The 15,648-nt window shown below is 46.1% G+C and overlaps 1 protein-coding gene across 5 annotated transcripts in view; it reads left to right on the forward strand.

Moving 5' to 3' along the window:
* CCM2 (CCM2 scaffold protein) overlaps nucleotides 1–15,648 on the forward strand; it is a 35,890-nt gene that overhangs the window by 16,481 nt on the left and 3,761 nt on the right. The window contains exons 1-9 of one of the 5 annotated variants that reach the window (XM_066585613.1): nucleotides 3,740–3,921; nucleotides 6,206–6,385; nucleotides 6,726–6,809; nucleotides 7,865–8,048; nucleotides 8,206–8,342; nucleotides 8,428–8,563; nucleotides 12,359–12,416; nucleotides 13,310–13,424; nucleotides 14,835–14,973. In XM_066585613.1, coding sequence (XP_066441710.1) covers nucleotides 3,919–3,921; nucleotides 6,206–6,385; nucleotides 6,726–6,809; nucleotides 7,865–8,048; nucleotides 8,206–8,342; nucleotides 8,428–8,563; nucleotides 12,359–12,416; nucleotides 13,310–13,424; nucleotides 14,835–14,973 — 1,036 coding nt within the window. In that variant the 5' untranslated portion in view covers nucleotides 3,740–3,918. Of the gene's footprint in view, nucleotides 1–3,739; nucleotides 3,922–5,530; nucleotides 5,594–6,205; nucleotides 6,386–6,725; nucleotides 6,810–7,864; nucleotides 8,049–8,205; nucleotides 8,343–8,427; nucleotides 8,564–12,358; nucleotides 12,417–13,309; nucleotides 13,425–14,834; nucleotides 14,974–15,648 lie in introns of those variants that run through there. The other 4 variants (XM_066585614.1, XM_066585612.1, XM_066585610.1 and 1 more) reach the window with 4 other exon arrangements.

The raw sequence follows: 15,648 nt of genomic DNA on the forward strand, positions 1-15,648 counted from the left end.
CTGCCCCCTATGTACAAGAATATAACTACTATAATACTGCCTCCATGTACAAGAATATAACTACTATAATACTGTCCCCTATGTACAAGAATATAACTACTATAATACTGCCCCCTTATGTACAAGAATATAACTACTATAATACTGCCTCCATGTACAAGAATATAACTACTATAATACTGCCCCTATGTACAATAATATAACTACTATAATACTGCCCTCTATGTACAACAATATAACTACTATAATACTGCCCCTATGTACAATAATATAACTACTATAATACTGCCCTCTATGTACAACAATATAACTACTATAATACTGCCCCCTATGTACAAGAATATAACTACTATAATACTGCCTCCATGTACAAGAATATAACTACTATAATACTGTCCCCTATGTACAAGAATATAACTACTATAATACTGCCTCCATGTACAAGAATATAACTACTATAATACTGCCTCCATGTACAAGAATATAACTACTATAATACTGTCCCCTATGTACAAGAATATAACTACTATAATACTGCCTCCATGTACAAGAATATAACTACTAGATCTTTGCAGTAGATGGTTAGTAGGTTGTGATATTTAGCAGTCATAGACTCAAAGACTGGTAGAGTTGGAAGGGACCTCCAGGGTCATCCGGTCCAACCCCCTGCTCAGTGCAGGATTCATTAAATCAGCCCAGACAGATGTCTGTCCAGCCTGTGTTTGAACACTTCCATTGAAGGAGAACTCACCACCTCCCGTGGTAACCTGTTCCACTCATTGATCATCCTCACTGTCAAAGTTTTTTCTAATATCTAATTTGTATCTCCTCCCTTTCAGTTTCATCCCATTGCTTCTGGTCTTTCCTTGTGCAAATGAGAATAGGGCTGATCCCTCTGCACTGTGACGGCCCTTCAGATATTTGTAGACCACTATGAAGTCTTCTCTCAGCCTTCTCTTTTGCAAGCTAAACATTCCCAGATCCTTTAACCGTTCCTCATGCGACATGATTTGCAGACCGCTCACCATCTTGGTAACTCTTCTCTGAACTTGCTCCAGTTTGTCTTTTTTAAAGTGGGGTGCCCAGAACTGAACACAGTCAGACCTCATCTGGAATACTAAGGAAGAGTAGAGGGGGATAATGTGATCTAGACTCTATGCTTCTCTTAATACATCCCAGAATTGTGTTTGCGGTTTTGGTTGCTGCATCACATTGTTGACTCATGTTCTGTCTATGATCTATTAGTATACCCAAGTCTTTCACATGTGCTGTTGCTTAGCCCAATTCCTCCCATTCTGTATGTGCTTTTTTTGTTTTTCTTGCCCAGATGTAGGACTTTGCATTTCTCACCTGTTAAATACCATTCTGTTAGTCGCCGACCACTGTTCCACCTTTTGTAGATCTTTTTGAATACTCGCTCTCTCTTCCCTAGTGTTACCAACCTTCCTAGCTTTGTGTCGTCCGCAAGATCAGTTAAGCTGGGTTTACACTGGGCGGATTTGCCGCGGAAATTCAGTCCGGAATTTCGCCGCGGCAAATCCGCTTGCGGCCGCTAATCCCGGGATTTGCCGGCCATGTGGACGAGATTTCTCAGAAATCTCGTCCACAAGGGACAGCGAAACCCCTGCGGCAAAGCTGGCGCTGCGGTGCGGGTTCGCTGGCTGCAGCGTGTAAATTTTTTCCCCTTCTTCCGCTGCGGCCGCACTCTCCTTTACGGGTGCGCCGACCGTAGCGGAAGAGCGAGCGGCCGGGCCACTTCAAAACCCGCGGCTAAGTGCAGCGGGTATTGAAGCAGCGCCTCTCACGGCGGAAATCTTGCGATTTCGCTGCGGCCAAACTGCAAGATTTCTGCCGGGATTCCGGTGAGTGAAAACCCAGCCTTAATGTTCCATCTACTTTCTGAGAGAAAACAGATACAAAGTAGGAATTTTAAAAGTTCGGCCTTCTCAACATCATTCTTAACCAATTCTCCATTTTCATCCTGTAAGCATCCAATAGCACCTTTGTCTTTTCTTCTGCTTTTGACCCCCCCCCCCCCCCCCCCAAATCCTTTTTTATTGCTTTCGGCTTTTGTTGCAAGCCTCAATTCATTATCAGCTTTAGCTTTTCTGACACTTTCCCTACAGTTTCTGCAGACCCCATTATTTTCTTCTTTAGATATTCCCCCCTCTTTCCATTTGATAAACATAGTTTTCCTCCTCTTTAACATGTGTACAAGTTCTGTGTTCATCCATCTGGGTCTCTTTAAATGCTTCCCATTCTTCCTTCTTTCAGGGATTGTTAACGATTGTGCTTTGAGAATCTCTTTTCACAATATTTTCCAACCTTTTTGGACATTTCTGCCCTTAAAGGAGATGTCCCGAGGCAGCAAGTGGGTCTATACACTTCTGTATGGCCATAATAATGCACTTTGTAATGTACATTGTGCATTAATTATGAGCCATACAGAAGTTATAAAAAGTTTTATACTTACCTGCTCCGTTGCTGGCGTCCTCGTCTCCATGGTGCCGACTAATTTTCGCCCTCCGATGGCCAAATTAGCCGCGCTTGCGCAGTCCGGGTCTTCTCCTCTTCTCTATGGGGCTCCGTGTAGCTCCGTGTAGCTCCGCCCCGTCACGTGCCGATTCCAGCCAATCAGGAGGCTGGAATCGGCAATGGACCGCACAGAAGCCCTGCGGTCCATGAAGACAGAGGATCCCGGCGGCCATCTTCAGCAGGTGAGTATGAAGACGCCGGACCGCCGGGATTCAGGTAAGCGCTGTGCGGGTGGTTTTTTTAACCCCTGCATCGGGGTTGTCTCGCGCCGAACGGGGGGGGGGGGGTTTAAAAAAAAAAAAACCCGTTTCGGCGCGGGACATCTCCTTTAAGAACATCCAGCGATTTGGATTCCTTTCTATCCTCTTTCTGAGTTCATTCAAATCTGCCTTTCTGAAATCCAACCTTGAGGTCTGAGTTTTCTCAGGTCTTCCTCCCCTTGTTATCCAACATCCAAGGATATCATGATCATTGCCCCCTATGGACCCAGCCACCCTTACTTCCTCAACCATTTCCTCCCTGTTGGTAAGAATCAGGTCCAAGATAGCAGATCCCCTTGTTTTCTCTTCTACCTTTTTGAAGATTAAGTTGTCAGTGAGAGCGGATAAGAATCTGTTGGATCCATTACTTTTATCTGAGAGAGTTTCCCAACAAATGTCTGGATGGGTAAAATCTCCCATGATCACTATGTTGGGCTTCCATGAGAGCTTGGCCATCTGATGTAGAAAGAGTTCCTCCATATCTACTGCTTGTCCAGGCGGCCTATAGTAAATGCCTACAATGGGGTCCTTTCTGTTGTTCTCTCCTTGTATTCTTACCCAAACTGTTTCTACAGAACTCCCAGCTCTGAAGCTTTAATCTCTGTGGAGAGGAATGTTTTCCTAACATACAACACAACTCCTCCTCCCCTTTTTTTTAGGTCTGTTCCTTATAAATAAGTTGTATCCTTCAAGCCTTGTATCCAATCATATGTATCATCCCACCAAGTTTCTGTGATGCCTATGACCTATTTCTCTTCCTGTGTTAGGAGCTCCGCTTCTCATGTTTGTTTCCCATGCTCTGGGCATGTGTGTAGCTGGCAGTCTGGCCCTCAGTATACACCCCTGTACTGTAGCATTGTGCGGCCCCCTTTCTCGCGGTTTCCTCTCACTCTTTGGGTGGAGTTGAGAAATCTATTTGTTCTCTGTCCAGTCTATCACTTCCCTTGGAATGAAGGTCTCACCAGTCAGTTCCTGGGAATTGTCTTTTCCTTCTGTCACAGAGGTGGGGCGCCCGCTGCCTTGCCTGGGAGGACTGTATAAAAGTGCAGGCTATATTTATCATGCACACAATGGACGCCGCTAACCTTCAACTCTTCATCTGAGGGTCTCCGCTCTCCATGTCATGGTACGTTCTAGCAGTCAGATCATAGTGCTGCCTCTCGCGATCCTGCAGTCACTCTTGGACAAACTTGTAGCTGCTGCAAATGCGTTTACCCTGCCTGATGGGCACAGGGACGGGCATGGTGCCTATTGAGGTTGGCACTCTGGTATTTCAGGCTCTAAATGGAATCTATGTGTTAATGTGGTTTCTCTGATCAATCCTTTACTGCTTCGTCTGTACAAGTGTCAGTCTTTGCTGTCATTTTTCATTCAGATCATGCACCTGGACCTATGGACATGTACGGAGGTAGAGGAGTGTGCAGTTAGAACTTAGGGTGCATTTACACGGACTATTTTGTAATGACTGATACAATGTAACAATCAAAAGTTTGTGCTGCTGTGTTCACTTCATAGAACATTGCCAAGACTGGATGCATTGTAACAAACCCTCATCTGTGAGAAGTATTAAGTCAGTGTGTATATTATTAATTTTTTTTTAAATTTTTTTTTTTAAGGAAGTTTCCCCCCACCCCCGTTCACTGACAGCAAGCAGAAAACGGTGATAAATTGAAACACAAAGTTAATTAGAAGCTTGCAGTTCAGCTTCCCATTATTTGATTAAGCTTCATCTACATAAAATTAGACAAGCGCTTTTGAAGGTTAATGAGCCCCATTTGGTGTGGGCAGAGAGGGCAGCGCAGGATGCTGTTATGACTCCGGTAGAGCAGGCAAGCAAGGGGCTCCGTGATGCACGATGACTTCCACTGCATGTCTTTCCTATATCATTTGCCATTTTATTGATTTTGGTTCTCTAGCCCGTGCGGATGTGGGGCAGGCCACAGTTATGATATCTGACACTGAACGGGACCCTGTCATGTAAGGTACCTGCAGCCACCACTAGGGGCAGCTCAATGAATGCAGATTCCATGCTAGCTGTGTGAATCCATATCTAATGAGCTCCCTCTAGTGGTGGCTGCAGAAATCTAGAATATTATCATTTATCCAGTCGGGCACAGAGCTTCCCTACACAGGTGTTTTATGTGATGAATCGGCCTGCAATAATGGACAGTAGGGCATATTCTGAGCAGAACATGCAAAAAAACCCCGCACACAACCACGCTCCCATTTATTGAAAAGGACAATTAAGTTAATTAGTTCAATATGTGCTGTTTTTGTGCACAAATACGCAGGAAAATAAAGCGTGCTGTTTTTTAGTTTTTTTTTGCGCAAATGAAATCCGCGGGCAAAGTACGCTTATGTGAATGAACCCATTGAAATCAATGCGTCCTATTCATTGCGTATGGCACGTGCAAAAAGCTGCCCGAATACGTTCGTGTGACACAAGCCTAACACCGGTTAGCGGCATCTTGCGCCCGACAGGTCGTCCCTTGTGAAAGCACCTTAAAGATGCTGGAACCTTGACCAATGCCTTGCAACTGATGTGCTTCCTGTAAAGGAGGCCTCGCTCTTCCCCGCGCCTCCATTGCGCTCTCTGGTAATCTGATGCTCTGCACCTCTAACCTGTTATTACGCCAGATGCAGCCTCGTGCTGCTCGGCAGGAAGTTGTGGTCGCTGCGCCTTCCTGCTTACTGACTGGTGTATGAAGTATACAAACAGTGCAAGTGTCGGCCGGCCTGCCACTTCATGCAGACGTCTGTAAACACCAAGCCTTCCACTCTTACCGATGGATGGGGAGGTAGGAGAAATGGAGAGGGGTTGCAACCATAGAAGGCCTTCTAAGTTATATCGCCCCCTCGTACACAGGGACTTGGGGTCAGGTGGAGTCGGTTGCACCTCGCTGCGGGCTCATTACCACTTCCTCCTCACCCATAGACACCTAGTTCCTCTTTCATCACCTGGTATCTCTGCTGGGGGGGCGAACCGGTCACGGATTGTTGGCTCATCCAGCAGATGAGTTTTGCCTGCTGACGTGAACTTAAAGGGGTTGTTCAGGACTGAACCGATCCTCAGGATCGGCGATCATTTGCCCCTTGGAACCTCCAACGATCAGCTGTTATGCGATCGCTGTCGGTGTGGACAAAGCTGAAAGCTGACGTCTGGCCGCAGTGAATGGAGCCGGGAGAGATCTCTGGCATGCTATGCCCCCATTCACTGATGGAGTACCGCTCCTATGTGAAAGCACAGGAGCCGTAGTTATTTGGACGGCTGTCTGTCACTTAAGCCCCCAACAGTTGCCCCTTACCAAAACCACCCTTAGTGCCCACAGCTGGCTATTCTCTTCTTGCGCCGTAGTAATCAGATATTTCAGTCCTGATAAATCAGAGCTCTTTGTCTTCTTCTTTCCCAGCAGCCTGGAATCGTGTCTCCATTCAAACGGGTGTTCCTGAAGGGGGAGAAGGGGCGAGACAAGAAGGCTCAGGAGAAGGTGACGGCGTGGAGGCCTCTGCACACCGTCTCCGTGTCGCAGGCGGAGCATCGCGTGGAGCCGGACGTGCTGCTCAACGATTACATAGAGAAAGAAGTGAAGGTGAGAGCGTGGAACGAGTCGGTGTCAATGTCATGATTTAGGCCACAAGGTGCAGTATTTCGCAGTGTTGGTTGCTGCACGCTCCAGCTCTCCTCGGAGGTTTGCTCTGCCACTAGGTGGCAGTGTGATCTTAGTTTCTCTCCTGGTAATGGCCTCTTCTGCATTTCCTCATTTTCTGGCAGTGACATAATGATGAATAAACACCATGTATTGGTGCTATTTCTCCATACACAAAGTGGAGGATTGATGTTTAACCCTATTGCTGCCATGATCCTAGCGAATCACCAGGGGGTGCCAACATGAATGGTCTTGGATTCACTTCACTCTTCTCTTTCTTTAGTATTTAGGGCAGTTGACTTCTATCCCCGGATACCTCAATCCATCCAGCCGAACAGAAATTTTGCAGCTTCTTGACAATGCGAAGGTGAGTGACAGACGTGAGGCTGCATTTATTTCTAGATTGATCCGTTATCTAAAGCCCCCTTATTGGTCAGCTCTGATCTGAAGCTGCTTATTTCCTTCACTATTGGCTGCTTTTAGCTCTGATGCATTAGGACACAGCTATGGTCAGGGGTTCCAGCTCAGGCTGATATTCTACTTTTCCACCATACTTTACACTGCAGCTCTGCTTATTCAGGTTAGCTGCTGTGTATAAGCAAAAACTGAGCAGGAAGTCAGAAAGAAGATGGAGAGAAGGACGGAATATTATAAGTTACAAGTAACTAAACCTCCATCGGGAAAGGATTTCACTTGTATTTATATTTCTCTGTATATATGTGTATGTGTATGTATGTATGTATATATATATATATATATATCTATATCCTTTGCTCTCCAGCAGTGTCCTCAGACAGCAGTTTCAGACATGATGCAATGTGGTGTTCATAGAGCACATGGCAATCGTATGCAGAAAATGTAATCCTCTATCAGCTCTGGACATAAACTGTCAGTACCCTGGGTGTACTTCTGATGTGCAGCCACCAGAGGGTGCAACATTTTTTAAAGTTTGTTTCCATTCATTATAATTAGAATTCTCTTTGGCCATTCTCACTCAGGCTGTTTGTTCGATTTTTCAATGGGGCTTCTTAAATCCGTGTTCAAATGTGGCGATTTTAACGCCGCGATTTTCAACCGCTGCCTGCTCTATTTTAGTGTGTTTTAGTGTTTTTGGTTTTAAACACCTATTGAAATAATGGGGTATGTTAAACACCGTTCGAAAACGCTGTTAACACCTCATTTTAAAACGTAGTGTTTTTATAGACACCAGTGTGAGAGTGGCCTTACTGTGGTTGAGTGAATCTGCCCCCCCCCCCTTCCATCACCACCTTATAAAGTTGGCAGCATTGTATATGAATACCCTCAGAAGTGCACTGCATTTTGGGAGATGTAGTTGTCATGCAGAGTAGCGGTGTACGGACAGACGATTAAAATGAGACTGCAAGATAGATTTATTTCCTTAACTCCTTTTGTTTCATACAGCGACTGCACCAACTCCCTGTGCAGCTCACCCAGGAACACGACGCAGTCATTAGCTTATCAGCCTACAATATCAAGGTGGTTTGGAGAGACGGAGAAGACATAATACTCAGAGTCCCCATTCATGACATCGCCGCCGTCTCCTACATCCGAGATGACTGCCTGCACTTGGTGCTTCTCAAAACAGGTAAGCTGCAAGATGTCATCCTATGTACAGTCTGTATGCAGAGAGAGTCTTGTAATCCAGCATTTGATAATCCCATGGTCTGATTATCTTGTCCAGTGTGTGTGGCTCAGAGTTAGTGACCCTTCCAAATTTGATGATTGATCTCTCTGATCTATAGCTCAAGACCCGGGGATTTCTCCAAGCCAGAGCCTGTCTGCTGAGAGCGGCAAAGTGTTAACGTCAGGATCGCTGTCGGAGTGCGGGACAGGCCCCGTCGAGTCCTGCTGCTTGGTGATCCTGGCAACAGAGAATAAGGTGAAGACCTCTGCCATCTTATTCACCACCATTCTTCCTATGCACGGTGTGCTTCACATTCATTCCTCCCTTTTTCTTCCGTCAGGCAGCTGCGGAGGAGCTGTGCTCCCTGCTCGGCCAGGTCTTTCAGATCGTGTACACAGAATCCACCATCGACTTTTTGGACAGGGCCATATTCGATGGAGCATCAACCCCCACTCGCCATCTGTCTTTACACAGTGGTACGTTAAACAGCTCAGCCATAATGAAATCTTCAGTAGATAATCTTAAAGGACCTTTTAAATCTCTTATTACAGATCATTAAGACCTGCGGACTTGGGGTACTTTTAATTTCATTTGGACCTGAAAGACAAGTGAGCGAGAGTTGTTTGGTTTTCAGCTCGCCTAAAATCCAAGCGACTGTCGGCCTGTCTAAACAGGCAGTCATTCATCTATGAGTGACTACCTGTTTTGTGTGAATGGAGGAGGACTGAGGCGCATGGGGCCGCCATTCAATGAACGATCCATCGCTTCTGTGCGAAAGCAGAGGAGAAATGATCGCTGGGACAACTGCCAAGCGCTTAAGTGTACGATAGTCGCTCCATGTAAAAGTACCCTAAATGTAAGGGGCTTCAGACTAGATATTGCCATCCTATCTAATCTCATGTTAGAAGAAGCACAGTTGTAGTAGTCCTTTGTAAATGCAGATTAGTCATCGTATGATACAGTGTTGTATAACTTCCTTATAGACTTTCATTGTAATTTCGATGATCTTTTCTTGCTGTCAGTAAATGGAAACTTTGTGTCTATCCAGAGTCTGAAAATCCATTTCTGACCTAATGCTTCTGAGTAATGATGGGTTTTACAACTGTATCCCGACCGCACCATCCTTTGTGAGCTAAACACGTCAACAACACATATCTGTATAACAGTGTATCAATGCAGATAGAAATGTATCAATCTGGATTGCATTACTTTCCTCACAAAGGGTTGTGTAAAATGGATACAGCAGAAGCATTGTGTATGTTCAGCCTCTGGATGTAAACAAGAATGTTATTTACTGACAGCAAGCAGAGCTCTTCTAAGCAGGAATAGACCAAGTATATTAAACTGCTGCAGATGTTGTCATTGTACAGCAACTAAAGGCAACCTGTCACCAGGTACCCCCACCAAACTATTCTATTCCCACCAGGTTTGTAGTCTAAAACGCCTTATCAAATTTGTTACCACTGGGAAACACAGTATGCCTTTTGGTAGACTCATATATATATATATATATATATATATATACTGCAGTTGATTTCTTCACAATAAGGTATGCTGAACTGTTCAGTGGTAATAGATATGAATTTGGGAAATTGTTTTACAGACTGGAAATCTGGTGACTGGTCCCTTTTTAAGCTTCATAGTACATGTAAGCCCCCTTTAAGTATTGCAGAACCTTTTTACGTTGACCCCCTGATATCTGGGTGGGTACACTGCGGTATTTTGGGGTCCAGGTTATAAATACTTTGACAAAACAAAATCAAGCACCTAGGAGGAATTGTCGTTTTGTTGAAAAATTTGGCATTCAGTTAAATCTCAGGCAGATATGTAAATGATGAGAGTTGTGGTGATTAGATGAACGGTCACCGGAGGCCCTAAAAGTGGTTCCCCCTTGGCCTATAAGAGGCTCTTGGAGGCTCCTTGCATGTAGTGACCTCTTCTTCCGCTTGTGTAGAGCTTGTTGACCACTAGACGCCTCTACAACGCAGGGAAGAGCTTTCACCTCGTTAATATACCATGTTTCCCCGACTACACTACATGCAGCAAAAAAAAAAAACTCACCTAGGAAGCGGAGTTTGGGTCCCTCACGCTGGGCTGCGGTGCTCCGTCAAGCTTCCGTGTAGTCCTCAGTGCTGACTGAGCATTCTCTTCCTGGTAATGGGGCTTGAATACCCCACCTCCAGCAAGAGACGGTGAAAGAACCAATCACAGCTGTTCAGTGAATGACATCATTGTATGGCTGTGATTGGTTCATCGAGCCCCGAAAATAAGACACTGTGCCTCTTTGGGGCAAAAATTAATATAAGGCATTGTCTTATTTTGGGGGAACACAGTAGTTTGAGAGGGGACGCATTATTGGAATGCAAGATGCTGGATGGTCATATAGACGAATTGCCCGTTACCTGGGCTGTTTTGACCAGACTGGTAGGAGGTGTTGGGAGCAGTAGATGTGTGAGGGCACACAAGGTGACCGGGCTCAGGACGCCCCCTACAGACCACCAGTAGAGAGGATCATCTGATTGTCCAACAAGCATGACCTCTCCAACTGTTCCACCCAGAGACAGGTGGCGCCATTACACCCCTGTGTCTGTCGAAAACCATTTCCAGGTGGCTGGCTGAAAGACATTTGGCCTCACGGTGCCCTCTAGGTGTATGGCCTTTGACACCCATAAACTGTTGCCTCCATTTGCAGTGATGTTGTGACCGGCAAAACTAGACTGCTAAAGAGTGGTACCGAGTTGTCTTCAGCAACGCATCCAGGTTTAGTTTGTGCAGTGACGGGGGCCGTGTTCATGTCGGGAGACCTTGGGGTGAACGCCTCAATCTTGCCTTTGTTGTGGAGTGGCACACTGCCCCCTGCTGGTGTGATGGTCTGTGGGGGGGGCATCACATACGACAGTCAGCCACCCCTAGTAGTGGTACGAGGTACAATGACAGCTCAGCGATATGTTCAGGACATCCTGCAGCCACATGTGTTCCTGTCATGGCGGCTTCCAAGAGGCATCCAGCAGGATAATGCTCGGCCGCACACACGGGGCACAGGAAGCCCCCACAACATTGTCACATTTCCGTGGCTGCCCAGTCGCTAGATTTATCTCCAACAGACCATCTGGAACGCCAACTTCGACAATATACAAATTTGCTTAATCTAGAGGCTGTTACAGCAAATGTGATCCTATATACTGCACCTGTAAGCCTCCATGCCCACCAGTATCACATCTTGTATCCACCTAGAGGCGGTACAACAGGGTACTAGAGCCTCCATGCCTGCCAGTATCACATACTGTATCCACCTAGAGGCGGTACAACAGGGTACTAGAGCCTCCATGCCTGCCTGTATCACATCTTGTATCCAAGCTAGAGGCGGTACAACAGGGTAATAGAGCCTCCATACCCACCCGTATCACATCTTGTATCCAAGCTAGAGGCGGTACAACAGGGTACTAGAGCCTCCATGCCTGCCTGTATCACATCTTGTATCCAAGCTAGAGGCGGTACAACAGGGTACTAGAGCCTCCATACCCACCCGTATCACATCTTGCAGCTAAGCTAGAGGCGGTACAACAGGGTACTAGAGCCTCCATGCCCCCCGTATCACATCTTGTATCCAAGCTAGAGGCGGTACAACAGGGTACTAGAGCCTCCATGCCCACCCGTATCACATCTTGTATCCAAGCTAGAGGCGGTACAACAGGGTACTAGAGCCTCCATACCCACCCGTATCACATCTTGTATCCAAGCTAGAGGCGGTACAACAGGGTACTAGAGCCTCCATGCCCATCCGTATCACATCTTATATCCAAGCTAGAGGTGGTACAACAGGGTACTAGAGCCTCCATGCCTGCTCGTATCACACCTTGTATCCAAGCTAGAGGTGGTACAACAGGGTACTAGAGCCTCCATGCCTGCTCGTATCACACCTTGTATCCAAGCTAGAGGTGGTACAACAGGGTACTAGAGCCTCCATGCCCATCCGTATCACATCTTATATCCAAGCTAGAGGTGGTACAACAGGGTACTAGAGCCTCCATGCCTGCTCGTATCACACCTTGTATCCAAGCTAGAGGTGGTACAACAGGGTACTAGAGCCTCCCTTTAAGTGTTCCATTTTCCGTAAATTCTACTTTTGCTCTGATGTTGTAATCAGTTACTTATATCAATGTTACAATCACAGATATTAAGTTTTCATTTGATTCTGACTCCTTATAGTTGATATTTTTTTATTTTATGTTCTTTTTACAATGAGTGTAAATTTTGTGTGTTTATTTCAGACGATTCTTCGAATAAGGTGGAGGTGAAAGAAGCCTATGACCTGGAAGCTGGAGCCTTGTAAGTTGGTATAGTGATGATCAATCATATCTTGTGTTAGATCCCTGCTGCAGTGTAACATGCTGTCAATCCTAATAAGAGTGCATTTGGCCGCCATACATGGCCACGACTCCCATCCGAGTGCTATGTGATGTGCAGGAGACCGCACTTCTGCATGTTCTATTCTCTCGTGAGACTTGCACAGAAATAGAGCATGCACTTTATTTTATTTTTTCGTCTTGCAGCATCGCTGGGAGAGAAGTATCGTCCATGTAAGAACACACTACATTTTGTGCCTCTCGCAATGCGTAAAACTTGCACATGTGTTCACACTTTGCTGATTTGCTGCAGATGTTAGTGTGGATCTGCAGCAGATTTAACCTTCAATTGAAAGGGTGAGATCTGCACCAAAATCTGCAGCAAATCGGCAACGTGTGAAAACATCCTAAAGGAGTGCATTGTATATAATGAGTGTCCTGCATGTTTCCTGTAACCGGAACTGCAGTGAATGTGCCATGGAGGAAGGGTAGAGAAGAGGGTCATGAGATTAGAGACCTCCACTATTCATAAGCCAGGGTACAGCTGAGTGCTTCCTAGTATTCCAGGACATTAGCCTGGTACCTGATGGTCTGGAACAGTTTCCCAACTTGTTGCCTTCCAGCAGTTGCAAAACTTTTAACCTCCATAATGGCCTGACATCCGCAGGCAGTAGCTGGAGCCACAGCTTGGGAGATGCTGGTCTGAAGACTGGTATAAGCAGACCTGATCTGACGCACTCCTCTAACTCTTGCTCATGAAGGCTGTTCTCACCGTACAGTCTGCTTCTATGAGAATGCTTTTGTGTTTCGTATAACTTCATATGAGTGCTGGAAGACATCTTGTGTTTTGGAATTATCATTGTACTTTTCTGACAGCTCCTTCCAGGATTCGCCGGATATTGAGGGAAATTCTCCACCTCACAACAAGACTGCCAGCGAGGGTGAGCTGAGTGCCACAGCGGCAGAGTTACTGCATGACTACATGATGACGGTAAGGGTGCGGTTATATAGCTCAGTACGGTATTGATTGCCAGGAGGTCATATGACCCATTGCGAGGTATACAAGTTCTGTTCAGCCCTTTCACAATAAGATCTCAGGGATAGTATCTGAGGAAACTGGATGACAACCAATATGGCTGCAATTACACACCTCATGCTGTTTGCCACCCAGTTTTTTCAACTGCAGGTCTGTCAAAACGGCTGGTAAATTCATCCCTTAGGCCTCATGTCCACGGGGAAAATCAGATCCGCTGCAGATTCTCCATGGAGAATCTGCAGCGGGTCCCTCCTGCCCCGCGGACATGAGCGCTGAAAATAAGAATAAATAAGAATAAACTCACCTCCCACCCACTCCGTTTCTTCTCTTCGCTGCGGCGTCATCTTCTCTGCGTCGCGGCCGGATCTTCTTTCTTCGGCTCGGCGGATGTGCAGGATGAAGTCTGTGACGTGCCCCACGCATGCGCCGGCCCGAAGCAAAATGATCCGGCCGCGACTGAGAGAAGATGGCACCGCGGAGAAGAGAAGACCCGGCGCGTGTGAGTAAACTCTGATTTTTGTCTCCCGCGGATCCGGACGGCTTCCATAGGCTTCAATAGAAGCCCGCGGGAGACCCGCATGAAAATGGAGCATGGTCCGGATTTTTTCATGCTCCATTTTTTTTAAAATTCCTTTTATTGACGATCCGCGGGTATTTATCTACCCCGCGGGTGGTCAATGCATCCCTATGGGGCGCGGATCCGCGGGCAGGAGAAGAGTTAAAATCCGCTGCGGATTTTAATTCTTATTTTGCCCGTGGACATGAGCCCTTAATGTTGCATAATTGGTAGATGTGCCAATCGGGTTCGGAAAAATTGGGTGACAACCATATGGCCGCCAGAAGCGTTGCCCCAGGGGTTGGCACCCAGCTTTTCCCAGTTCACCAATATTGGTGATGATCATTGATAATGTGTCACCGTGTAATAATGGAGATTTTTGCGGTCTGTTAAAGCTGAGAACCAATATGGCTGCACGTACAGCTCCCATGGAGGAGGTCACCAGGCTTCATCAATCTCTGAATGGCAGATCCAGAGAACTAGAAGGATGTCCCAATGAAAGTTTTAGGAAAGCTGGTTGACAACTCTTGTGAGAGCTATAATGAAGGTTGTATTGATTGTCACACAGCTTTTCCTGGCTTCTGAATGGCAAATCTCCCTAGTTTATACAGTAGCACATTCCCCATATTGCTGAGTGAGTTCTCACTGGTAGTCTGGGAAAGCTGGGTACCAAACTCCGTGGAAGGAGAATGGTGGCCAGATTATTTGCTACCCAGCTTTTCCAGGGACAGACTGTCTTTGTAATGTTTTAGTTTAGAGGCTGCTGTTGTGTTTCTGTTTTCATTTCCTATTTGACTTTTTTATTTTAGTTGAGAACGAAGCTTTCCTCCCAAGAGATCCAGCAGTTTGCTATGCTTCTCCATGAGTACAGGAATGGCGCCTCCATCCACGAGTTCTGCATCAACCTCCGGCAGCTGTATGGGGACAGCAGGAAGTTTCTGCTACTCGGTAAGAAGTCACTTCAGCAGTGTATCAATGGGATTCTCTCTGTCATACAAGAAGTAAAATGATCCTTCAGTCCTGGACAAACCAAGATGGTCACACCACTGCTCTAACTACTAGATGCACACTGTGCATTAATATGCGTAATTAGTCTAAGACACTATGTCCTGCTCTGATTGGCCCTGCTGCTCACATGGGCAGCACTGACCAATCAAAGCGGAATGTAATGCCTTGGACTAATGATGCATACTAATGCACAGTTTGTATCTGGTAGTTAGAGAAGTGGTGCGCCCATGTTTGTTCAGGACCCAGAGGGTCACTTTTAAAGGGTTTTACCACAAAAGACATGTTAAGTCCTATCTGCAGCATAGTGGATAAAATGTCTGATTGTTGGGGGGGGGCAGGGGGGGTACGTATATTGGGATCCTCAAAGATCTTAACCCTTGTGCACTCCAATACCTTATGTGAATGGAGCAGCGGTACATGTGTGACTATCGCTACATTCACTTCTACGGGATGGAGTGAGATTGCAGAGTACAATGATATCCGCCTGTCCTGTAAAAGTGAATAAAGCAGAAGTCAAGCATGTGTACTGCTGCTCAATTTACATGGAGCATTCCGGGTGTGCTGGTTTTGGGATCACTGGAGGGTTTTATTTGTCAAACCCTTTACAATTGGATA

The sequence above is a fragment of the Eleutherodactylus coqui genome, chromosome 12 (assembly GCF_035609145.1).
Source record: "Eleutherodactylus coqui strain aEleCoq1 chromosome 12, aEleCoq1.hap1, whole genome shotgun sequence".
In the NCBI taxonomy this organism is placed as follows: domain Eukaryota; kingdom Metazoa; phylum Chordata; class Amphibia; order Anura; family Eleutherodactylidae; genus Eleutherodactylus; species Eleutherodactylus coqui.